The 19,918-nt window shown below is 41.3% G+C and overlaps 1 protein-coding gene across 1 annotated transcript in view; it reads left to right on the top strand.

Annotated features, from left to right (window-relative positions):
• The window catches only part of OBSCN (obscurin, cytoskeletal calmodulin and titin-interacting RhoGEF), a 2,124,484-nt gene that overhangs the window by 918,649 nt on the left and 1,185,917 nt on the right, over positions 1–19,918 (top strand). The window contains exon 81 of the mRNA XM_078665296.1: positions 14,409–14,461. Within this exon, the coding sequence (XP_078521422.1) occupies positions 14,409–14,461 (53 nt within the window). The remainder of the gene's footprint in view (positions 1–14,408; positions 14,462–19,918) is intronic.

The following is a 19,918-nucleotide window of genomic DNA, read 5'->3' as shown; positions in this document are numbered from 1 at the left end:
CGCACAGGAAGTATCTCCGTTTTACGGTGGGATCGCAACACTACCAGTTTGCGGTCCTTCCCTTTGGACTTACTACTGCGCCTCGAGTTTTCACCAAGGTGATGGCAGTGGTGGCTGCGCATCTCAGAAGATCAGGGATTCCTGTATTCCCTTATCTAGACGACTGGCTGATCAAAGCAGAGTCGCCGGAGAAGGTGCTCCATCATCTGCAAGAGACAACTCAGTTGTTACACAAATTGGGTTTTTCGATAAACGTACCCAAATCTCACCTGGTGCCCTCCCAGCGCAACCTGTTCATAGGTGCGGTACTGGACACTACTGTATGTCGTGCATTCCCTCCACCTCAAAGGATTCACGACATTCAGGAGATGATTCCTTTATTCTACAATGGAGCGGTTGTTCCAGTCCTGAAGGTCCTTCGTCTGCTCGGTCTGATGGCTTCTTACATTCTGTTGGTCAGTCATGCACGCTGGCACATGAGGGCACTCCAGTGGTGCCTCCGCAGGCAGTGGTATCAGCACAACGGAGATCTCAGGGAGTCAGTGAAGATCTCCGGAGAAGCTGCAGCGGATCTGTCTTGGTGGGGCGTGGAAGGCAATCTGTCACAAGGAAAGCCTTTTCAACTGCCTCCATCAGTGGCCACAGTGATAACGGATGCATCCACTCTCGGGTGGGGTGCTCATCTGGGAGACCTGGAGGTCAAAGGTCTTTGGTCTCCGGAAGAAAGGTTGTTTCACATCAACCTTCTGGAATTGAGGGCGATACGTTTGGCGCTCAAGGCCTTCCTCCCTTCCCTTCGCGGTCGTTCGGTTCAAGTCCTGACGGACAACACGACTGCGATGTGGTACATCAACAAGCAGGGAGGAGTAGGGTCGCAGTGTCTCTGCAGAGAGGCTCTGCGTCTCTGGTCCTGGGTTCAGGACCATCAGATTTGTCTGGTGGCAAATCATCTGGCCGGAGTTCTGAACGTTCGTGCAGACAGTCTCAGTCGGCAGTTCTCTGCCGACCACGAGTGGAGGCTTCACCCGGAGGTTGTTCACGACATCTTTCAGATGTGGGGGACTCCTCGGGTGGATCTATTCGCCACTCACGAGAATGCGCACTGCCTGTCATTCTGCAGTCTCCAGTATCCGTTGCAAGGAGCATTGGGGGACGCGTTTCAGTTGAGTTGGGGAGATCAACTCCTTTACGCGTTTCCTCCCATACCTTTGATTCCTCGGGTTCTGAGGAAGATTCGTCAAGACCGGGCCCAAGTCATATTGGTCGCTCCGGATTGGCCAAGAAGGGTGTGGTATTCGGACCTACTCCACCTCTCCTCTCACCCGCCGCTCCGTCTCCCTCACAGGGCAGACCTCCTCTCTCAGATGGAGGGGCAGGTTTTACACCCCCACCTCCAGACATTACACCTTCATGCCTGGAGATTGAACGGGGCAACTTGAGTTATTTTTCTCTCCCTCACGAGGTAGTGGATGTCATTCTCTCTGCCAGGCGTGATACCACTAAGTCCATTTACTCCTATAGGTGGTCAAAATTTGTTTCTTGGTGCAGGGAGAGAGATGTTGACCCTTTGAAGGCTCATTTGTCTAATATTTTACAATTTGCCCTTTATCTGGCGCAGCAAGGTTTGGCTGTGGCCACGGTCAAGGGGTATCTTTCAGCCTTATCGGCGTTTCTATGTTTGCCGGATCAGCCATCTCTCTTTAAATCTCCGGTGGTTTTGAGATTCTTGAGGGGTCTCATAAATATGTTCCCTCCTACTCCTTTTGTTGTTCCTCATTGGGATTTGAATCTTGTGCTGACCTTCTTAATGGGTTCTCCCTTCGAACCCTTGCACAAGTGTCCATTGAGGCTTCTCTCTTTTAAAACTATCTTCCTCGTTGCAATCACCTCGGCAAGGAGGGTAAGTGAGCTTCAAGCTCTAAGTTCCAAACCCCCATTCCTGACCATTCATGCTGAAAGGATGGTTCTTAGGACCAGGGCTGCTTTTCTGCCTAAGGTGGTGACTCCTTTCCATCTTGGGCAGTCCATTACCCTTCCTACCTTCTATCCTCCCCCTCACCCGTCTAAGGAGGAAGAGAGTCTGCATCGCCTGGACCCTAAGAGGGCGGTGTCTTTCTATCTGGACAGGACTAAGGACTTCCGGATGGACGACCAGCTGTTTGTTGGCTTTGCTGGCTGCAAGAAGGGCAGAGCGGTGCACAAGCGCACTCTTTCCAGGTGGATAATCCTGTGCATCAAAATCTGCTACTCACTTGCGGGTAAGGACCCTCCTGAGGGTATTAGAGCTCATTCAACTAGAGCAAAGTCTGCAACATCTGCTTTGTCTAGGGGTGTACCTGTTGAGGATATTTGGAAGGCCGCGACTTGGGCCTCCCTCCACACTTTCGCGAAGCATTACTGCTTGGATACCGAGGTGAGGAGGGATGGCCACTTCGCGCGCTCTGTCCTCCAAGATTTCCTGGTGTAGCAGAGTGGACACCCTCCTCCGGGAGTGGGGACTGCTGTGGGAATCTATTCACAAGGTGAGGAATCCACACGGCAGATGTATCTATCAGAAGAACAAGTTACTTACCTTCGGTAACGCTTTTTCTGGTAGATACTATATCTGCCTGTGGATTCCTCACTGACCCACCCGCCTCCCCGTTGTCCACTCTGCTATACCTGGTCTTTCTGTATATATGGTTTATACTATTGTATTGATTTTGTTCTATATGTACTGTGTACATTGTATATTTGCATATTTGCTATCGTTGGTCCGTCCGTGTGCCTCGAAGGCACGGAAAAAAGGGCGGAACTGACGTCATCACGCCGGCGTGGGCCTGATATGGGGTCGGTGACGTCAGACGGAGTCGCGCGCGATGCCGTGCTCCTGTGACGTCGCCCACGTCGGCTTACTACGAAGAAAATTTCCGAACGTTGCTGAAGCAAGGGGGATATTCACAAGGTGAGGAATCCACAGGCAGATATAGTATCTACCAGAAAAAGCGTTACCGAAGGTAGGTAACTTGTTCGTTTGGAAATAGACAAGGGACTCAGCATGTGGTGTTAGGAAATAGACAAGGGACTCAGCATGGTCAGCAAGGCGGCCATATTGGAGTGGGTTTCGGACAGTGTGGGGGACATTTTGGTGTGGGTAAGTGGTGAGTTTAAGTGACATTCATATTATGCAGAATATTTACATGGTTACGTATTTACAAGGATGCACAAAATAAAATCAAGAAACAATTGTATAGGCCTGAAGGAAATAAGGATTACGGTAAAATTGTTCAAGGATTCATTTGATCACAGGAGGGATGCCCAATCTTCAAGGCGATTAAGTCCTGTATGGATACTGTTGGTACGCAATATCCAATGAAGTTCCTCCTTATTCAATAATTGCGATACATCTGCTCCCCGAGGTGGTGGTTTTACCATGGTGATGATTGTCCAAGTTAAGTCATTTTCAGTATGGCCTTTGTCCTTAAAATGTTCAACGAGGGGAGCATTAGGGGTGTTGCATCGGATTCTGCTTCGGTGTTGTCCGATGCGCAACTTTACCTTTTGGCTAGTTTGACCGACATATATCAACAAACATGGACAAAATATGGCATACACTACATTGGAAGAATTACAATTAGTGAAGTGCTTTCTCTCAAAGGTGATTGTGCCGTAGGTAAATGTTTTTCCTTCAATGGTGAAGTCACATACTACACAGCTACCGCATTTAACATGGCCTGTTAGTGCCGGTAAACCCCATGCATCGTTGATTGTAGTTTTTAGGTTAGGTTGTGGTAGGGATGCCCTTACCAAGTGATCTTTTACGTTTTTTGCTCGCTTGAAGGCAAAAATAGGGTGCTCCAGATTTAATGTACCTGCGTTTAACACAGGCCAGTGTTTAAGGACACTTTTCCTTATGGCATTGGAAGCTGGGGTGAAGGTGGTCACGCACACAAGTCTATCCTGATTTTTCTTTTGTTTTGGTTCTAGCAAGGTTTCTCTGGGGCAGTACCAAGCCCTTTTGAGAGAACGCCGTACTAGCTTTCGCGGGTATCCCCTATTTCTGAGCTTGTTGCTCAGGGTTCTGGCCTCAGAGAAATAGTCCTGTTTAAAATAGCAGTTTCTGCGTATGCGGAGGAATTGCGAGAATGGGAGCGAGTCTCTGAGGGCCCGGGGATGGTGACTGCTATAGTTCAACAAGGTGTTTCGTTCAGTGGGTTTTCTGTGGAGGCTGGTGGTCAAGCGGCCCTCTGTGTGTTTGATTTCTAAGTCCAGGAAGGGTATTGAATCTTTGCTCGTGGCCAGTGTGTATTTCAAGCCGTTACTGTTGTTGTTTAACCAATGTAATAGGTGTGTTATCGATTCGAATGATTCGCTCCATATCATAAAGATATCATCAATGTATCGTTTCCACAGGGCAATGCCACTATGGAAAGGATTTGATTCGGTCAATATACAGGATGTCTCTAGATTATCCATGTACAGAATTGCCAGGTTGGGGGCAAAAATAGCCCCCATAGATGTACCGCGTACCTGTCCATAGAACTGTCCCTCGAAGAGAAAGAAATTTTTGGTAAGGCAAATCTCCAATAATTGGAGGATAAATAGAGACGGAACATTGTGTGGGCGCGGGCGTGTGTTGAGAACTTTTTCAATCACGCGTAGTGATTCGTATTGTGGAATGTTGGTATATAAAGATTCCACATCCAGCGTGCACATGGTGCTGGATGTGGGATCAAACGGGTATTCCTCAACCATATTAATCATTGACATGCTGTCTCTGATATAACACAGGGTCTCAGGGACAAATGGTTTGATAAAATAGTCAATATAGTGCCCGAGGGGCTCCAGGACAGAGCCGCACCCCGAGACTATTGGGCGACCAGGTGGAGATTCACAATTCTTGTGAATCTTGGGTAAGCAGTAGATAACTGGTACCCGGGGAGCCTTAGTATTAAGGAACTCATGTTCCTTCTTGGAAAGGTATCCCTGTTCTAGGGCATCATTAGTAACCTCGGAAATCAGTTTCTGTATTTCTTCTGTGGGATTACGTGGTAGTTTGCAGTAGTGTTCGGTATTAGCGAGTTGGCGATGGATCTCATTTTTATAGTTATCCATCTCCTGAATCACAATACCCCCTCCCTTGTCAGCTGGTTTTATTACAATGAAGGGGTTGTTTTTCAAGGTGGTCAGGGCTTTCTTTTCTTCAATTGTGATATTGTACGGAATAAATGACTTTTGTTTTTCTAAAGCGGCAAGGTCGTTGAGAACAAGTTTCTCAAAGGTTGGTATTTCCGGGGGGACCATGCTGCCGGTAGGTGAAAATTTCGATGGTGGTTTGAAAGGAGTGTTCGAGTGCTTCATGGGGGTAGGGTTCAACAGGAAAAAACTGTGAAGTCTGATCTTTCTGAAAAATCTTAAGAGCTCGGTTTGAGCATCAATGAAGTTAGGGCCAATAGTTGGGACAAATGAAAGACCTTTTGTGAGTAATGACAATTCATTACCCGAAAGCTCATGTGAGGCAAGATTAAAAATTGGTAACATTTCATCATTTTGGGGAACAGGAATTTGGCTACCGTCTACCATTGGTAGTGTTGTCGACGGGTGAACCGTTCGCCTGAAGGATTCTGGCGATTGGGCCATCTCTGTGGCTGTTTGCCTCTCCCTGCCCCTGGGGGTTCTGATTGGCCTCTGCCTCGCCCTAAAAAATTCCTATGGGAGGGACCTGGGCTATCACTTGGATCTGATTGTTCAGATGAGTCCCCCGAGCTGTCAGAAAAACCTACAAAGTTTTGTTTTCTGTTGAACCTTCCCCAAGGTCTTTGGTTTTGAGGGCCACTATATGAACGGTTGATATAATATTACTTATTTAAGTAAGGATATGCTCTTTCCTGTGAGAAGTTTTTAATGTCTTTTTTGACTTTGGTGGCTTTCTTGTTAAATTCAAGGTTGTGGAATTCCTCAATAGTTTTGGTTATTTTTTCGAGAAGTTTCTTAGCTTCAGTATTGGTGTTCTTGTCTTTAAGTTGTTGTTCTAGGTCACGAATTTCAACAATGACTTTTTCCAGCTCCTCTGTAGCGATATCAATTCCAAGCACCATCCAGTGCCTGGAACAGGTTGTACTAATGTAGCTAAATCCGTTTAAATACTTCGGGTTGTCCGTGAAGACCCCCGGAATATTTCGAACTTGGAGACCGACTGGTATTATGTTGTCTTTGAGATAGTCTGTAAGAAGTTTTATCATTAATGTTAGTCTTACTTCCTTTTTCTTTATTTTCTCTAGTTCCTCAACTACTGTGGTACCTGTCTCAGTTGGTGTTTCAGAGGAATCAGAGAGGAGTGACGGGCCTCCTAGAATTTTATTTATGTACTCGAGAGTGTAGAGGGGTGGGTGGTCAGACATGCCTGGCTAGGAAGGAGAAATAGTGTGTAGGTGCAACCGTGAAAGTGAGGAGAATTAGTGGAGAACCCACTTGTAAAAAGGGGTGAGGATTCACAATCCCTTGCAACTCGGCAGTTGTGCTACATTATTTTACACAAAACAAGGGAACCCAAAGGTATAGCACTAGGGACCTTGGGCAGTAACATATTACAAAAAACAGGGGTCCCTAGTAGTTCAGGGATCTTTCGCAAAAATGATAGACATACGCTCAATAGTATGTATGACCTTTGTCCAGCCGGACAGGAATTTTAATTAAAGTGATAAGCAAGAATAAAGAGGATTTTTTACACAGTGGGTGGAGCCAGCAACCCACAGGGGACAAGACAAAACAAGGGGATGGGGTTAGAACGAACAAGGCGGTCTGTATACTAGTAGTTCAGTGAACAGACAAAAATACATTTTAGAAGCATCATTGTATACAATTTATACTTTTCATTTTACATATGACGCTAAAATGTCGACGACGTTTCGATGCCTATTGTGAAATGAGTGGCATCATCTTCAGGACAGAGAATAAAAAAGCTTGTCTTGAAAATCTTTAGGCAATTTTTTGGCCTAGACATATATTTATACATACAAATTTTCGGAAAAAAGGGGGAGGAAAAATGAAAACAAGGGTAAGTACTAGCATTAGCATGTAACATATCTGACCATCCAAAACAAAAGTGTGTTTTCCATGTGCAACAGATGGCAATTAAAATCAAGTGAAGTCACATGCGATTTTCGGCGCAGTGGGGGGACTGGTGGGGACGTTGTATGAAATAAAATGAATGAATTGTTTTACAGTTACTGTGCCTAAGTATATACAAGAGAAGCACGTGAAGTGAAATGACGCGGTTTAGGATCATGGCGTTTCATGCCGTCAGTGCCGGGCGGGTCTGTAATGCGCAAATACGTCTCACTGCATTGAAATGAAAGGTGACGTGCAGGTTGTTTCAGAGTAATTAACGATAGGTTTAGGGTCATTGTTTTCTGGACACTGTGCACGGTTGGCGCGGGCACCCGGGCAGGCTTATTTAAGATTCCGCGGTGAGGTCTCGAGTGAGATAAACATGCTGCGCGGTAGTGAACAGACGGTAAGTATGCAGCAGAGTGTGCCAGCAACTGGTAGAGGATGAGGCAGAAGAAAGAGAAAATTGACATTGATCATATGCAATGCAAAGTTCTTTGTGTATTACTCTAAATTTACTTTCAAAAGAAGGAGGAAAATTAAAGAGATGACGAGCTTGAGAAAAGTATAAAAATGTATCATGATCAAAGAAATTGACGTACCCAGAGCAAACCTTTGTTTCTCCAGGACATCCAATAAATGGGTTAGTTATAAACTAATATAGATTTATTGTGCCAAATAGTAGAATTAAGAAAAGTATTTAAATCTGTGGGTGTGTAATGAAGAATAGAGTCTAGTAATTTGCAGGAATATTTAAAAACAGGCATAGACAGAGATTGTGATTTGCGAGTGAAAGATAGGCATTCTTGAAAAGAGAAGGGGAAAGAAAGGATTTTTCAACATCAGCCCATAATGGGCAGTCGGTTAAGGTAGCAAAGAACCACCTAGAAGTTTGACGCAGTAAAGACGCCTTGTAATATTCAGGAAAACTGGGTAATTTACTCCACCTTCTTACTTTGGAAGAGTCAATTTAAGCAAGGACATGCAAAGTTTTTTATCATTCCTTAGGAATGACATAAGAATAGAATTAATCTTTTGAAAGGATTTAAGGGGTATGGACAACAGGATAATAGAGACCATATGCAGGTTAATAGGAGTCAACATCATTTCAATGGTGTCAAGTCGGCCCCACCAGGAGAGATGAAAAGGATGCCATCTACTAGTAAGAGTGGTTAACATATGTATGCATTTTTCCAAGTTTAAAGAAATTGAAGTTGAAATAGATGGGGGTAAACCAAAAGCCTAGATATTTAATATGATGAGGACTCCACATAAAGTAGGACACAGCAAAGTCATGTTTAAGAGTAAATTTAGCCAAGGGTAATATTTCAAATTTCCCAATATTCAATTTAGACACAGATACCCTGCTGTATGAGGCAACTTCTTGTAAAAAAGCCGGAAGTGAAGAATGAGGTTGGGAGAGAAACAAAAAAATATTATCAACATATGCTGCTAGTTTAATTTGTAAGTCATTGAAGGGAAATCCGTGAATATCCTGATTCTGTCGCAACTTGGATAAAAAAGGTTCAAATGCCAAATTAAAAAGGTAAGGGGAGAGAGGACAACCTTGACAAACAACTCTACCTAAAGTGAAATAAGAAGAATCAAGGCCGTTAGCACAGATAGTTGCTTTTGGGGCTGTATAAAGGAGAGAAATAAGAGAGATACTTTTTGGGCCAACGTCAGACCATTTAAGAGTATGAAAGATAAAAGGCCAATAAACCTGATCAAATGCTTTTTCTGCATCTAAGGCAATTGCTGCTATAGATTCAGATGCATGGGAAGACTTGGATAGAACATAAAAAAAGAAATGAGTATTGTCTGAAATATAACGTCCTTTGACAAAAACTGGCTGCTCTTTGCCAAGCAAACCAGGAAGATAGGAGTTAAGTCACAAGGCTAAAACTTTTGAAAATATTTTATAATCAACACTGACTAGCGAAATACGCTTGTAATTCTTTTACAGTAATGAGGGTCCTTTCCTTCCTTATGGATAAGGCAAATTAAAGATCCAAAAAGGAACCAGAAAATTTACAAGAATGTGAAAAGGAAGTTATGAGAGCTTATATTTTGGGTAGAATTAACGTAGGAAAATATTACTAAAATGTAACAGTAAACCCGTCATGGCCTGGGGCTTTATCTTTTTTTTTAAACTTTATTTTCAGAACATTTAAAATATATAAGAGACATATATGCATGTCTGTTCGCTTATAGTGTCGCATTTTACATGTACATGTTAAATAGATTACATCAGAATCTAATATCCCAGGTTAGGTGACAGAAGAAGCATCAATATAACATTATCCATATGTGAGGTACTCTCCGTCCCCCTCCCGTCTGCCCCTCCATCCCAGCATGTTTGTCTTTCTGGTAATCACATATACTCATAATCAAGTGTTCCTAATCAATTTATAATTCTACTATTGAAAACGGTCTTGAAAGTGTAAATTTACACCACTCCCGTCTGCATAATGCCCCGCTCCAGCTGAGAGTTTGATGTCTGACGCAGGCTCTCCAAATATGAACGATATGGACCCCATATGTCCTTAGGTCGGGATGTACTGGGCATTATACTAGCATAGTTCTCGCTGTTTACATTGCAATCTGCCAGGCTGTTTAGCCAATTCTGGACAGTAGGCACCGACTTGCGCCCCCAGTGGATAGCCACCTCCCTTTTCGCTAGGAACAGTCCTAGGGATGCAAACAGTCTGATCTTCTTAGGGAAATTAACTGTGTTTCCCAATAGGGCCACTTCCAGAGTGGGGATCAGGGGAAGGTTGATCATTTGTCCTAATGTGTGGTGTATGCTTTCCCAGTAAGGCTGCAGTTTAGGACATGTCCAGGTGAGATGTGCGAAGTCGGCATGAGGTGTTGCACATTTACGACAGTTGTGTGGTTTGGACGGGTCAATTCTGTTGGTAAAATATAGGTGCTTTATCTTTTTTAAGTGTATTCAATTCATTATGTAACTCAGTTTGTGACATATAAAATGCCAACAATTAATGGTCTATGTGATTATCAGCGGGTTTGTGAATAGTAGAGAGATAAAGAGAAATATCTGAGTCTGGAGTTATATCTTCCGGCATATATAAAGATTTATAAAGCTGTACGAATGCCTCCAAAATTTCGGAATCTTTATATTTTGGTGTTTGATGTGCATCAATAATTGATTCAACGCTAAATTTATTATTCTTGACTTTAAGATAATTCTCTAATAATTTGCCTGACTTATTCTGACCAACATGACATTTTGCACCAGATTGTAACAAATATAGTGAAGCATTATCTGTAGATTCCTTATAACATTGAAGTTTAGTATGACTGAGTACTGATAAACAATCTTTTGGTTTAGAAGTATAAAAGGAATGTTCCAGCCTCTTTATCTTTGCTAAAAGTTCAGTAGCATGTATACGTTATTTTTCATGTTTTTTTTAGAAACATGTGTTAATGAAATCACTGGCTGATGCCTTGAAAGCATCCCAAATGACATGAAAAGACACCATATATGTTTGATTACAGTAAAAATATTCATGAAAAAAACAAATTAAAGGAGGAGGTGAACGTGGGATCTAGAAGGAGATAATTGTTAAAACACCATCATCAGGGAATTTGGGAGTGCACAGGCAAATCTAGCTGAAGGGAAGTAGGGCCATGATCAGAAATTAGCATTGAACCAATATCAGCAGAGCATAAAGATTGTGAAACATGATGCGATACAAAAAAGTAATCAATTTGAGACTGGGTCTGATATACAGGGGAAAAATAAGTGTACTCCCTCAAGGTAAGATTGCAAAGCCTCTAGGGATCTATTAATTAGTTTGTGAGCTTTATTTGGTACAAAGGAGACCGTGGAGTTACGATCAATAAAAGAGTCTACATTCTGATTACGATCACCAGCAAGGATAACATTGTCCTCAGGATGCTTTGCGAGTATTTGATTCAGGCAAGACCAAAATGGGAATCATTAGCAGTGATAGCGTAAACATTTAACAAAGAGACTGGAACCTTACCAACCAACAACTTAGAGCTATCTACCTACTTCAACAAATTTGTGGGAGAACAACTGAGTACAAAGCGATTCATGACATAAAATAATAGCCCCATTCTTTTTACCATCCCCCGGGAAAAAATACTTTACCCACCCAACCGCTTTTTAGTTTTAAAGACTCATGTTCTGTAAGATGTAACTCTTGAATTAAGGCTGAGTGAGTGGCAGGAATCCAGATGGGATGAGATGAGACAGGCACTCCTCCTAAAAGATTCTAAGACCTTCTGGGCCATTGCAACCTCCTCGGCGGGAGGTGAACGAGACGCTGGGGTCTCAAACATCGCTCCCATAGTCTGGGAGACGCATTTTAAGTCACTTTACACTAGTCCTGAGTTGGGGACACTTGTGTGCCAAGGTCGGGACAACTTGTCTAGAGTGAATCTGCCCCCTCGGATCTGTATGGCCCGGGACATCCAGCACGAGTATCGACTGCCGGGGGTCCCAGGGCCCGGGGCTTCTTCCCATAAAAATCAGGACACTATGCTAGCTCCTGGGACTCCCACGGTCCCAGACCCCCCGCACGAGCATCGACTGCCGGGGGTCTGGGGACCCGGGGTTTCCCTCTGTAAAAGCCAGGTCACCCTGCTAGTCCCTGGGGTTTCCTCGGCGCCAGACCCCCCGCACAAGCATAGACTGCCGGGGGCCTTGGGCCCTGGAAACCGGATAGGGCAATTGGGTGCCCAAGAGAGGATCACCACTATTAATCTTAATTCTATCTCCCTTAAGGAAGTTGAATCGGCAATCGAGAGATTGCTCCCGCACAAAGCTCCCGGCCTTGACAGGCTTCCAGGAGATCTTTTTCGTTCTCAACCAAAAATCTGGGCTCCATACCTGATGGTCTTGTTCAATGCGGTCTTACAGGGTTCCGCATTGCCTGAGACCTGGCTTGGAGCCGAGATTGTTCCGATTTTTAAAAAGGGTTGCCCGCTCGCCCCATCTAACTATAGACCAATCAGCTTAATCGGCACCACCCAGAAGCTGATGGGGCGAATCCTACTCGACAGATTATTGGGCTGGATGGAGGAGAATAAAACCTTGACCACCCTCCAAGCCGGATTTAGATCAGGGGTCTCGACCATGGACCAGATCTTCCGGCTCCAGGTCCTATACTGGAAAACTGCAAGAGTAGAGGGTGGCAGCCTCTACCTTGTCTTTGTGGACCTGCGGGCCGCATTTGATCTGGTTCCCAGGGAGAGGCTCTGGACGGTCTTGGAGGAGCTTGGTCTCCCTCCCTACTTATTAGATGCCCTTATCAGACTCCACACTGGGAATTATGCACAGGTGAGGTGTGGGAGGAATGGGGAATTATCAGCTCGCTTCCCCGTTACCCGAGGTGTATGCCAGGGCTGCGTACTGGCCCCCACCCTCTTTAGCCTGTATGTCAATGGTCTGATAGATGTACTCAACGGCGTTAGGGATAACGATGCTCCTTGCCTGGCCACTGGTAGGGTGCCCGCTCTGATGTTCGCGGACGACACCCTGTTGTTATCGCGAACATCAACGGGCATCCAGCGGGTCCTGGACGGGTTTGGGTCCTTTTGTGACTCACGGGGGTTGGAGGTCAACTTGGAGAAAACCAAGTTCATTATCTTCAATCCCCCGAGGCACACCCGCCCAAATCCCACACTGAACGGAACTCCCCTGGAGCGAGTCAAGACTTTTGTATACTTGGGGGTCACATTGACTGAGCACTTCACATGGGGCCACCAAATCTCTAAATCTTCCCTGAGACTGGTCCAGATTATGGGAAGCATAGGTAGATTTCATAGAGCTTCAACTTTTAAACCTGTTACTCCTGCCCTTGAGATATACAAAACACAGGTCAGGTCAGCAGCTTTGTATGCTGCAGAACTCTGGGGACACACGAATGTATATAACTTATTGACTGTTGAACAGGCCTTCATGCGACACCTGGTTGCCCTTCCCCAAAGCACCCCCCTCATACCACTACGCTTGGACCTAGGCTTGGAACCCATTGACGAATTGGCAGCTGCACGACCTCTGCTCTATTGGAGAAGGCTCTGGTCTGTGCCGGAGCTTGTATCCTTTAGAGCAGAGTTCATTGCAATTTGGGGACAGCTAAAGAATAAGAATATACCCTGGCTGGCTCATGTTAAGGCTTTCTTCTACCAAATTGGTATGCCCCAACTCTGGGATGCACCTAAAGACAGCTGCATGAGGACGCAAAGGTCTCAAATAGTGGCGGCTGTAAGGTCATACTACCTTAAAACTTTACATTGCTCGACCTCCCTGGGCAGGCTGTCCACAGAGTTTTTATTGATGAAAGTTGAATCCAGGACGGAGGTGTTTTTGGACTTGGTGCAGCCTCCGCTTGCAAGAAAATTATACATTCAACTGAGGCATGGCTCCATATCGATAGGGGCACTAACATCCAGATGGGCAAATTCGACGGACGCCAACTGCCCTGCTTGTAACTACTGGAGGGAAGACATTGCACATATCTTCTTTTTCTGTCCGGCATACAGTGAAATTCGGAAATGCTGGATCCTCCCACTGTGTAAAAATCTGGGTTTCAGACAATGTGCACAAGCTTCCAGAGTTCTAACCTATGATACTGCCCCTCCCATTGTTTTTGCTGTTTCCCGTTTTTTACACGGCATGTGGCGGAGAAGAACTCTTTTTATCAATATGAAATAATGGCCCACCACTATCCATCTTACTTTCACTCTTTGATAACTCAACGTTTAATAACTTTTTAACTTGTCTGTATTTATGGTTTTATTGTTGTGCCTGTATATATCTTATTGCACTTTTATGGTCTTCGACCGAAATAAAGTTATCAAATGAAATGAATTAGGCTATACTGGCACCAAACTGAGATAAATGAGAAAAGACATGGTGTCTCTTAATAGGAGAGTTTAAGCATCTGACATTCCAAGATATTATTTTCAAAGACATAAACATTTTTCCAGAAAAGAACACCAAACATCTCAAACCAAACATAGAAGAAACAAAATGCAGACCATGAAATGACTAGTATATACCAAACAACTGTAAAAAATAAGAAAGGGGAAATAGGAAATGGAAAAGAGCAAAGAAGTAAGATTTATTTACCATTGCAAGTCACAGCTGCTAGCATAAATATCCCCGGGACAGGATCTGCCTTAATGCCCGCAAATGGTATACAGATTGTTTATGCTCCTGAGTTGAAAAATGTTGTGAATCTAAGTTTGTACATATTTATGCAAGCAAATATGACGTTATGGCATAATTCTCCTAGCTTTCAGTTTATCACCTTTGTCTTTTATAGTGAAATTGGCATCTCCATCCATCCCCCTGAACCAGATGAAGCACAGATGAAAGGTGAGCCACCTGCTCAAGGTCGATTACCAAAGCGGGTTCAACTACTAATGCACAGGACTTACTGCAGGCAGTGGTTCCCAGGCATTTGTCATAAGAAAACAATGTTTTTTATGTTAAAAAATATGTATTTTGTGGGCATTGAATCAAATGAACTTATTAAATTAAATGAATATGTGCAAACAACCAAGCTCCTTCCTTAAGAGGCGGATTCTGTGCTCGATGCGACATAAGGACTCAAGTTGCACCTTCCTGCTGAGAGGACCAATAATGCCAAAACGTGTCTGGGGTTCTTGTGTTTCGGTACAGAGGAGACATGACCTAGACAGGGTTCTAGCTTTCATTAGTGCAACAGGTGCACCACACCATGAGGATGAAGGGGCCCGTTGTGGCCAAGAGAGCTTTCCTTTCTAGCTAGTTTGTTGGAACAGCCATTTTCCATGCTTGTATTATTGCCATGGCACCCTTGCTGTGTGTGGTCCCCTCGTGTAACGACAGACCCGCTAAAAACAAAAGCATGGGATGCACTTAAAGTTACCCTTGGTTAAGATTTATTTAAACATTTCAATACATTTTTGCGGCTTTAGTGAAACTGAATAGACATGTTGAAATAAAGGTGGTCCACCAAAAATGATTTTGAAAGCACTAGTGAGACCTTAGAGACAGAGGTAAATTGCCAGCATAGGGGTGTTGTCAGTCATATACATATACAACACCTTACTGCAGTTTCCTCTGCTGATATTAAGAGACACGTTTGCGTTATCTTAGTTTGCACTTTGCCTGGCAATTTTACACAGGAGGTGGTGCAATTCTGCACCGCCATTTGCGTTGATTAGGAGATAAAATAAAATGTGCTCCCATCGACCAAATCAAAACCTAATTTTTGCACAGGCAATTCGACGAACATTACTTTAAGTACTGATGAGTTTATGCACATGACATTGCAAAGTTGTCCACCACAATATCTAACATTAATTATTGACCCCTGATTTCAGAATCACAGTGGTGTTAAATTAAGCTCTGTGTATGATTCTAGCTGAATAACATAAATAGCACATAGTAATAAAGAATTTCATAGGGTAAAAATGTTAGTGCTACATCATTTGAAATTCGATATGCTGGAAAGTGGGCGAAAAACCCTACATCATTATACAGTTTCATATTTTCACAATCTAGTCATTTAAAAATGTAAGTTGCTGTGATAATTTTTATACGTATCTTTCAGTACTAGACGTGAAACCTAATTCAGTGAATGTCTCTGACAGAAAGTTTTAAAGCAGCATCTTTATGGGAAACCTGCTATATATATGCTTACACAATCTAAATGGCCTGGCTTGGCGTATAGCAAATTGCCATGCCCTATCATTTACATACAGACTTATATAAGTGAATGCTTACAGACTATGCTTCATACTATTTGCCAGTGGTTTTGCTTTCCTTTACTCTTTTTCACAGTTGATGTCCTTGTTGATGTAGTTCTCTGAAATGGTTTGTAATGCTTTGTATTAGTTTACAATTTCCTCTGGTTAGATTCTTGTAACTCTTCGATTTATTTTTCTATTGCTGTCTCATACATTCTCACAGAGTGATGGGCCTCAATTTTAGGCATATTCCTACTTGTTGAAACTGGCCTTTCCTTTGATTTGTGATAGCAGATATGAGTTCATATGGACTGTCGCACAGTTTGCCGTTTGGAACATTATTATCATTGTTACTGATTTTCTGCAAAAAATAGGTATGCATTTGATTAATCCCAGCTGCCAAACTACAAAAGCTCATTTTTTAGCATAAATGCATATGTCCAATTTCGTACATATATATCTTTATATTTATTATTAGTCCAGTACTGCAGAATGTTGCCTCCTGGAGGAATTCAGATTAGAACGCACACTACGGTAGTAATATAGAAACTGCCCAGGGGCTCAACCAGCATTTGCTCCCAGTTATTGCGCCCCGAGGTACAAAACCTGTGCCATCGGACACCTTTTGAAAGGTACACCTGGCGCGACCGGGATAATGCTCCCTATTATGATGAATGAGCTGCTCCCAGGGCAGCCACAAACTCGCCTTGGGAAAGCACATTCAATGAAATACGGAAAGGCTGCTTCCAAGTGCTTTAAAGAAGGTGCAGAGATTCCCCTGCAGCAAGTTGCAGTGAGTGACTGCACCTGCCCGCAGGGGAAGTCTTGAATGTCCATGGGTGACCCCCTTTACACCCTCAAGAGTGCTGCTTTCAAGGTGAGCACTAACAGTGCACCACCATTTTGTGACACACCGCCAGTCCGCCTCCTAATACTATGTTTGTCTCTGAGCTCGCGTCCATAGTACAGCCTAGGCGCAGAGGTAAAGTGATTCCCTCATTTGCATGCAGCCATGCCCCCATGCAAATGAGGGTATGCCCTCTCACAATAGTGCTGGGGGTGTACAGTCTTAATATCGAGTCATTTATTTCGACTGGACATAATATCGACTAGAGAGTATCGAGATGGCATTAATATCGAGGTAAGTAATATCGATTTTTTTTTTATCGATTGTTATGTATGTAAAAAATATCGACATAAAAAATATCGAGTAAGTAATATCGTCAGTAAAAAATATCGATATGTGTATTAGTTTAAAAATATCGAAAGTTGTGTTATCGACTGTCACAATATCGACTCTCATGATATCGAATTTTAATATGTATAAATATAATATGTAATAGTTCAATGTACATTGTTTTAATGTTTTATAATAGCATTTTGTGTTAAAATGTATTAATTTTATTTATTTATTTATATAGAATTAATGTTAAAAATAATTAATAAATAAAAAATTTTTTATATTACTATAATAATTTCTAGGAGCGGGTAGTGGGTTTTTAGGGGAATAGGGTGGGAAGTATTTTAAATATAATTAATTAATTATGTAAATATATTAATTGGTATTAATTAATTAATTATGTAAATATATTAATTGGTATTAATTAATTAAATATGTAAATATATTAATTGGTATTAATTAATTAAATATGTAAATATAATTATTAGTATTAATATGTAATTAATTGTTAAATTACTATTTAATTAAATATATAATATGTAATTGGTAAATATGTTATTTTAATAGCTTATTTGAGAATTATGCTTATTTAAATAATTTTTTTCATGTAGCCGGTTGTGGGATTATAGGGGATTAGGGTGGGAAGTAATTTAATAGTAAGTAATTAAATCTGTTAATTAATTAATTGGTAAGAATAAGTAAATACTTGTTATTTATCTAAAATATGTTAATTATATATAATTTAATTGTTAATTTATTTAAATAAATGGAATTATTGTTGAATATGTAAAATCAAACTTTTTTAGGATATGTAGTGGGTTGTGGGATTATAGGGGAATAGGGTGGGAAGTAATTTAATTGTAAGTAATTAATTATGTTAATTAGTTAATTGTTATGAATAATTAAATATTTGTAAAATAAATTAAATATGTAAATTATATTTTATGTAATTGTAAATTTATTAACATTAATGCTATTATAGTAAATTATGTTACATATCACTTTTTTATGTTATGTAGTGGGTTGTGTGTTAATAGGGGTATAGGGTGGGAAGTTAATTAATTATAAGTAATGACATATGTTAATTAATTAATTGGTATTCATAATGAAATAATTGTTAAAGACTTAAAAATATGTTAATTATATAGATATAAATAGATATAACTAATATTATAATAATTAAATATAAAATATATATATATGAAATATAATTGTCTAATTACATTTAATTACATATATATAATATATTTATAATTAGATATATAAAGATATATATAACATATATATATATATAATTATAGATATTCTCATATATATATTATTTTGTATTTGGGGAAAGAGGTTGGTTTAGTCTTCTGGGTTACTTTTCTGTTTGGTTATTAAGGGGTATATGTTGTGTGCAGAGTCAGTTGTAAAGGGGTATTTTTAGGGGTCAGGGTCAGTTTTCAGTTAGTGGGTAAAGGGGTATTTGTAGGGTTCAGGGTCAGTTTTCAGTATTTGGGTAAAGGGTAATTTTTTTCTTTCAGAGTCAGTTTTCAGTTTGTGGATAAAGGTGTTTTTAGGGGTCAGGGTCAGTTTTCAGTTTTTGGGTAAAGGGGTATTTGTAGGGGTGAGGGTCAGTTTTCAGTTAGTGGGTAAAGGGGTATTTTTAGGGGTCAGGGTCAGTTTTCAGTTAGTGGGTAAAGGGGTATTTTTAGGGTTAAGGGTCAGTTTTCAGTATTTGGGTAAAGGGTATTTTTTTTGGTTGCAGGGTCAGTTTTCAGTTAGTGGGTAAAGGGGTATTTTTAGAGGTCAGGGTCAGTTTTCAGTTTTTGGGTAAAAGGGTATTTTTAGGGGTTAGGGTCAGTTTTCAGTTAGTGGGTAAAGGGGTATTAGTAGGGGTCAGTGTCAGTTTTCAGTTAGTGGGTAAAGGGGTATTTTTAGGGGTTAGGGTCAGTTTTCAGTTAGTGGGTAAAGGGTTATTTTTAGGGTTAAGGGTCAGTTTTCAGTATTTGGGTAAAGGGTCTTTCTTTGGTTGCAGGGTTAGTTTTCAGTTTGTGGGTAAAGGGGTATTTTTAGAGGTCAGGGTCAGTTTTTAGTTAGTGGGTAAGGGGTATGTGTAGGGGTCAGGGTCAGTTTTCAGTTAGTGGGTAAAGGGGTATTTTTAGGGGTCAGGGTCAGTTTTCAGTTAGTGGGTAAAGGGCTGTTTTTAGGGTTAAGGGTCAGTTTTCAGTATTTGGGTAAAGGGTATTTTTTTGGTTGCAGGGTTAGTTTTCAGTTTGTGGGAAAAGGGGTATTTTTAGAGGTCAGGGTCAGTTTTCAGTTTTTGGGTAAAGGGGTATTTTTAGGGGTCAGTGTCAGTTTTCAGTTAGTGGGTAAAGGGGTATTTTTAGGGGTCAGGGTCAGTTTTCAGTTAGTGGGTAAAGGGTTATTGTTAGGGGTCAGGGTCAGTTTTCAGTTAGTGGGTAAAGGGGTATTTTGTGGGTTCTGGGTCAGTTTTTAGTTTGTGGGTAAAGGGGTGTTTTTAGGGCTTTGGGTCAGTTTAGGGTTTTAGGTTAGAGGGATACAGGGTAAAAATATGGTCAATTTAAATGTCTATTAAATTAGTTACTTTTTCATATATTTTATATAAAATATTTGAATTAATATACATTAAAACAATTATTGGTATTGTAGGACTTTAAATATTAATAAATTTTTAAACATATTTAAATGTATAAGGTATTTTTTAATAGATTATTTAATATGCAAATAATATTTATATACAATAATAAAGAAGGAAACATAGACAGGGTTAAATGCCATAAATGAAAAATTGTTTATTCACATATACAAATTTATTTGTAAGTAGAGAATCATTTTTTATTTATAATCAAAAAATTTCATTCAATGTTTTTATTAACATAACAAAAATATGAAGTACATGTATATGTTTTTAAC

This window comes from Lissotriton helveticus, chromosome 10, assembly GCF_964261635.1.
Source record: "Lissotriton helveticus chromosome 10, aLisHel1.1, whole genome shotgun sequence".
NCBI classification, from domain to species: domain Eukaryota; kingdom Metazoa; phylum Chordata; class Amphibia; order Caudata; family Salamandridae; genus Lissotriton; species Lissotriton helveticus.
The sequence above is the reverse complement of the archived record's forward strand: the minus strand, read 5'-3'. Positions and strand labels throughout refer to the sequence as shown.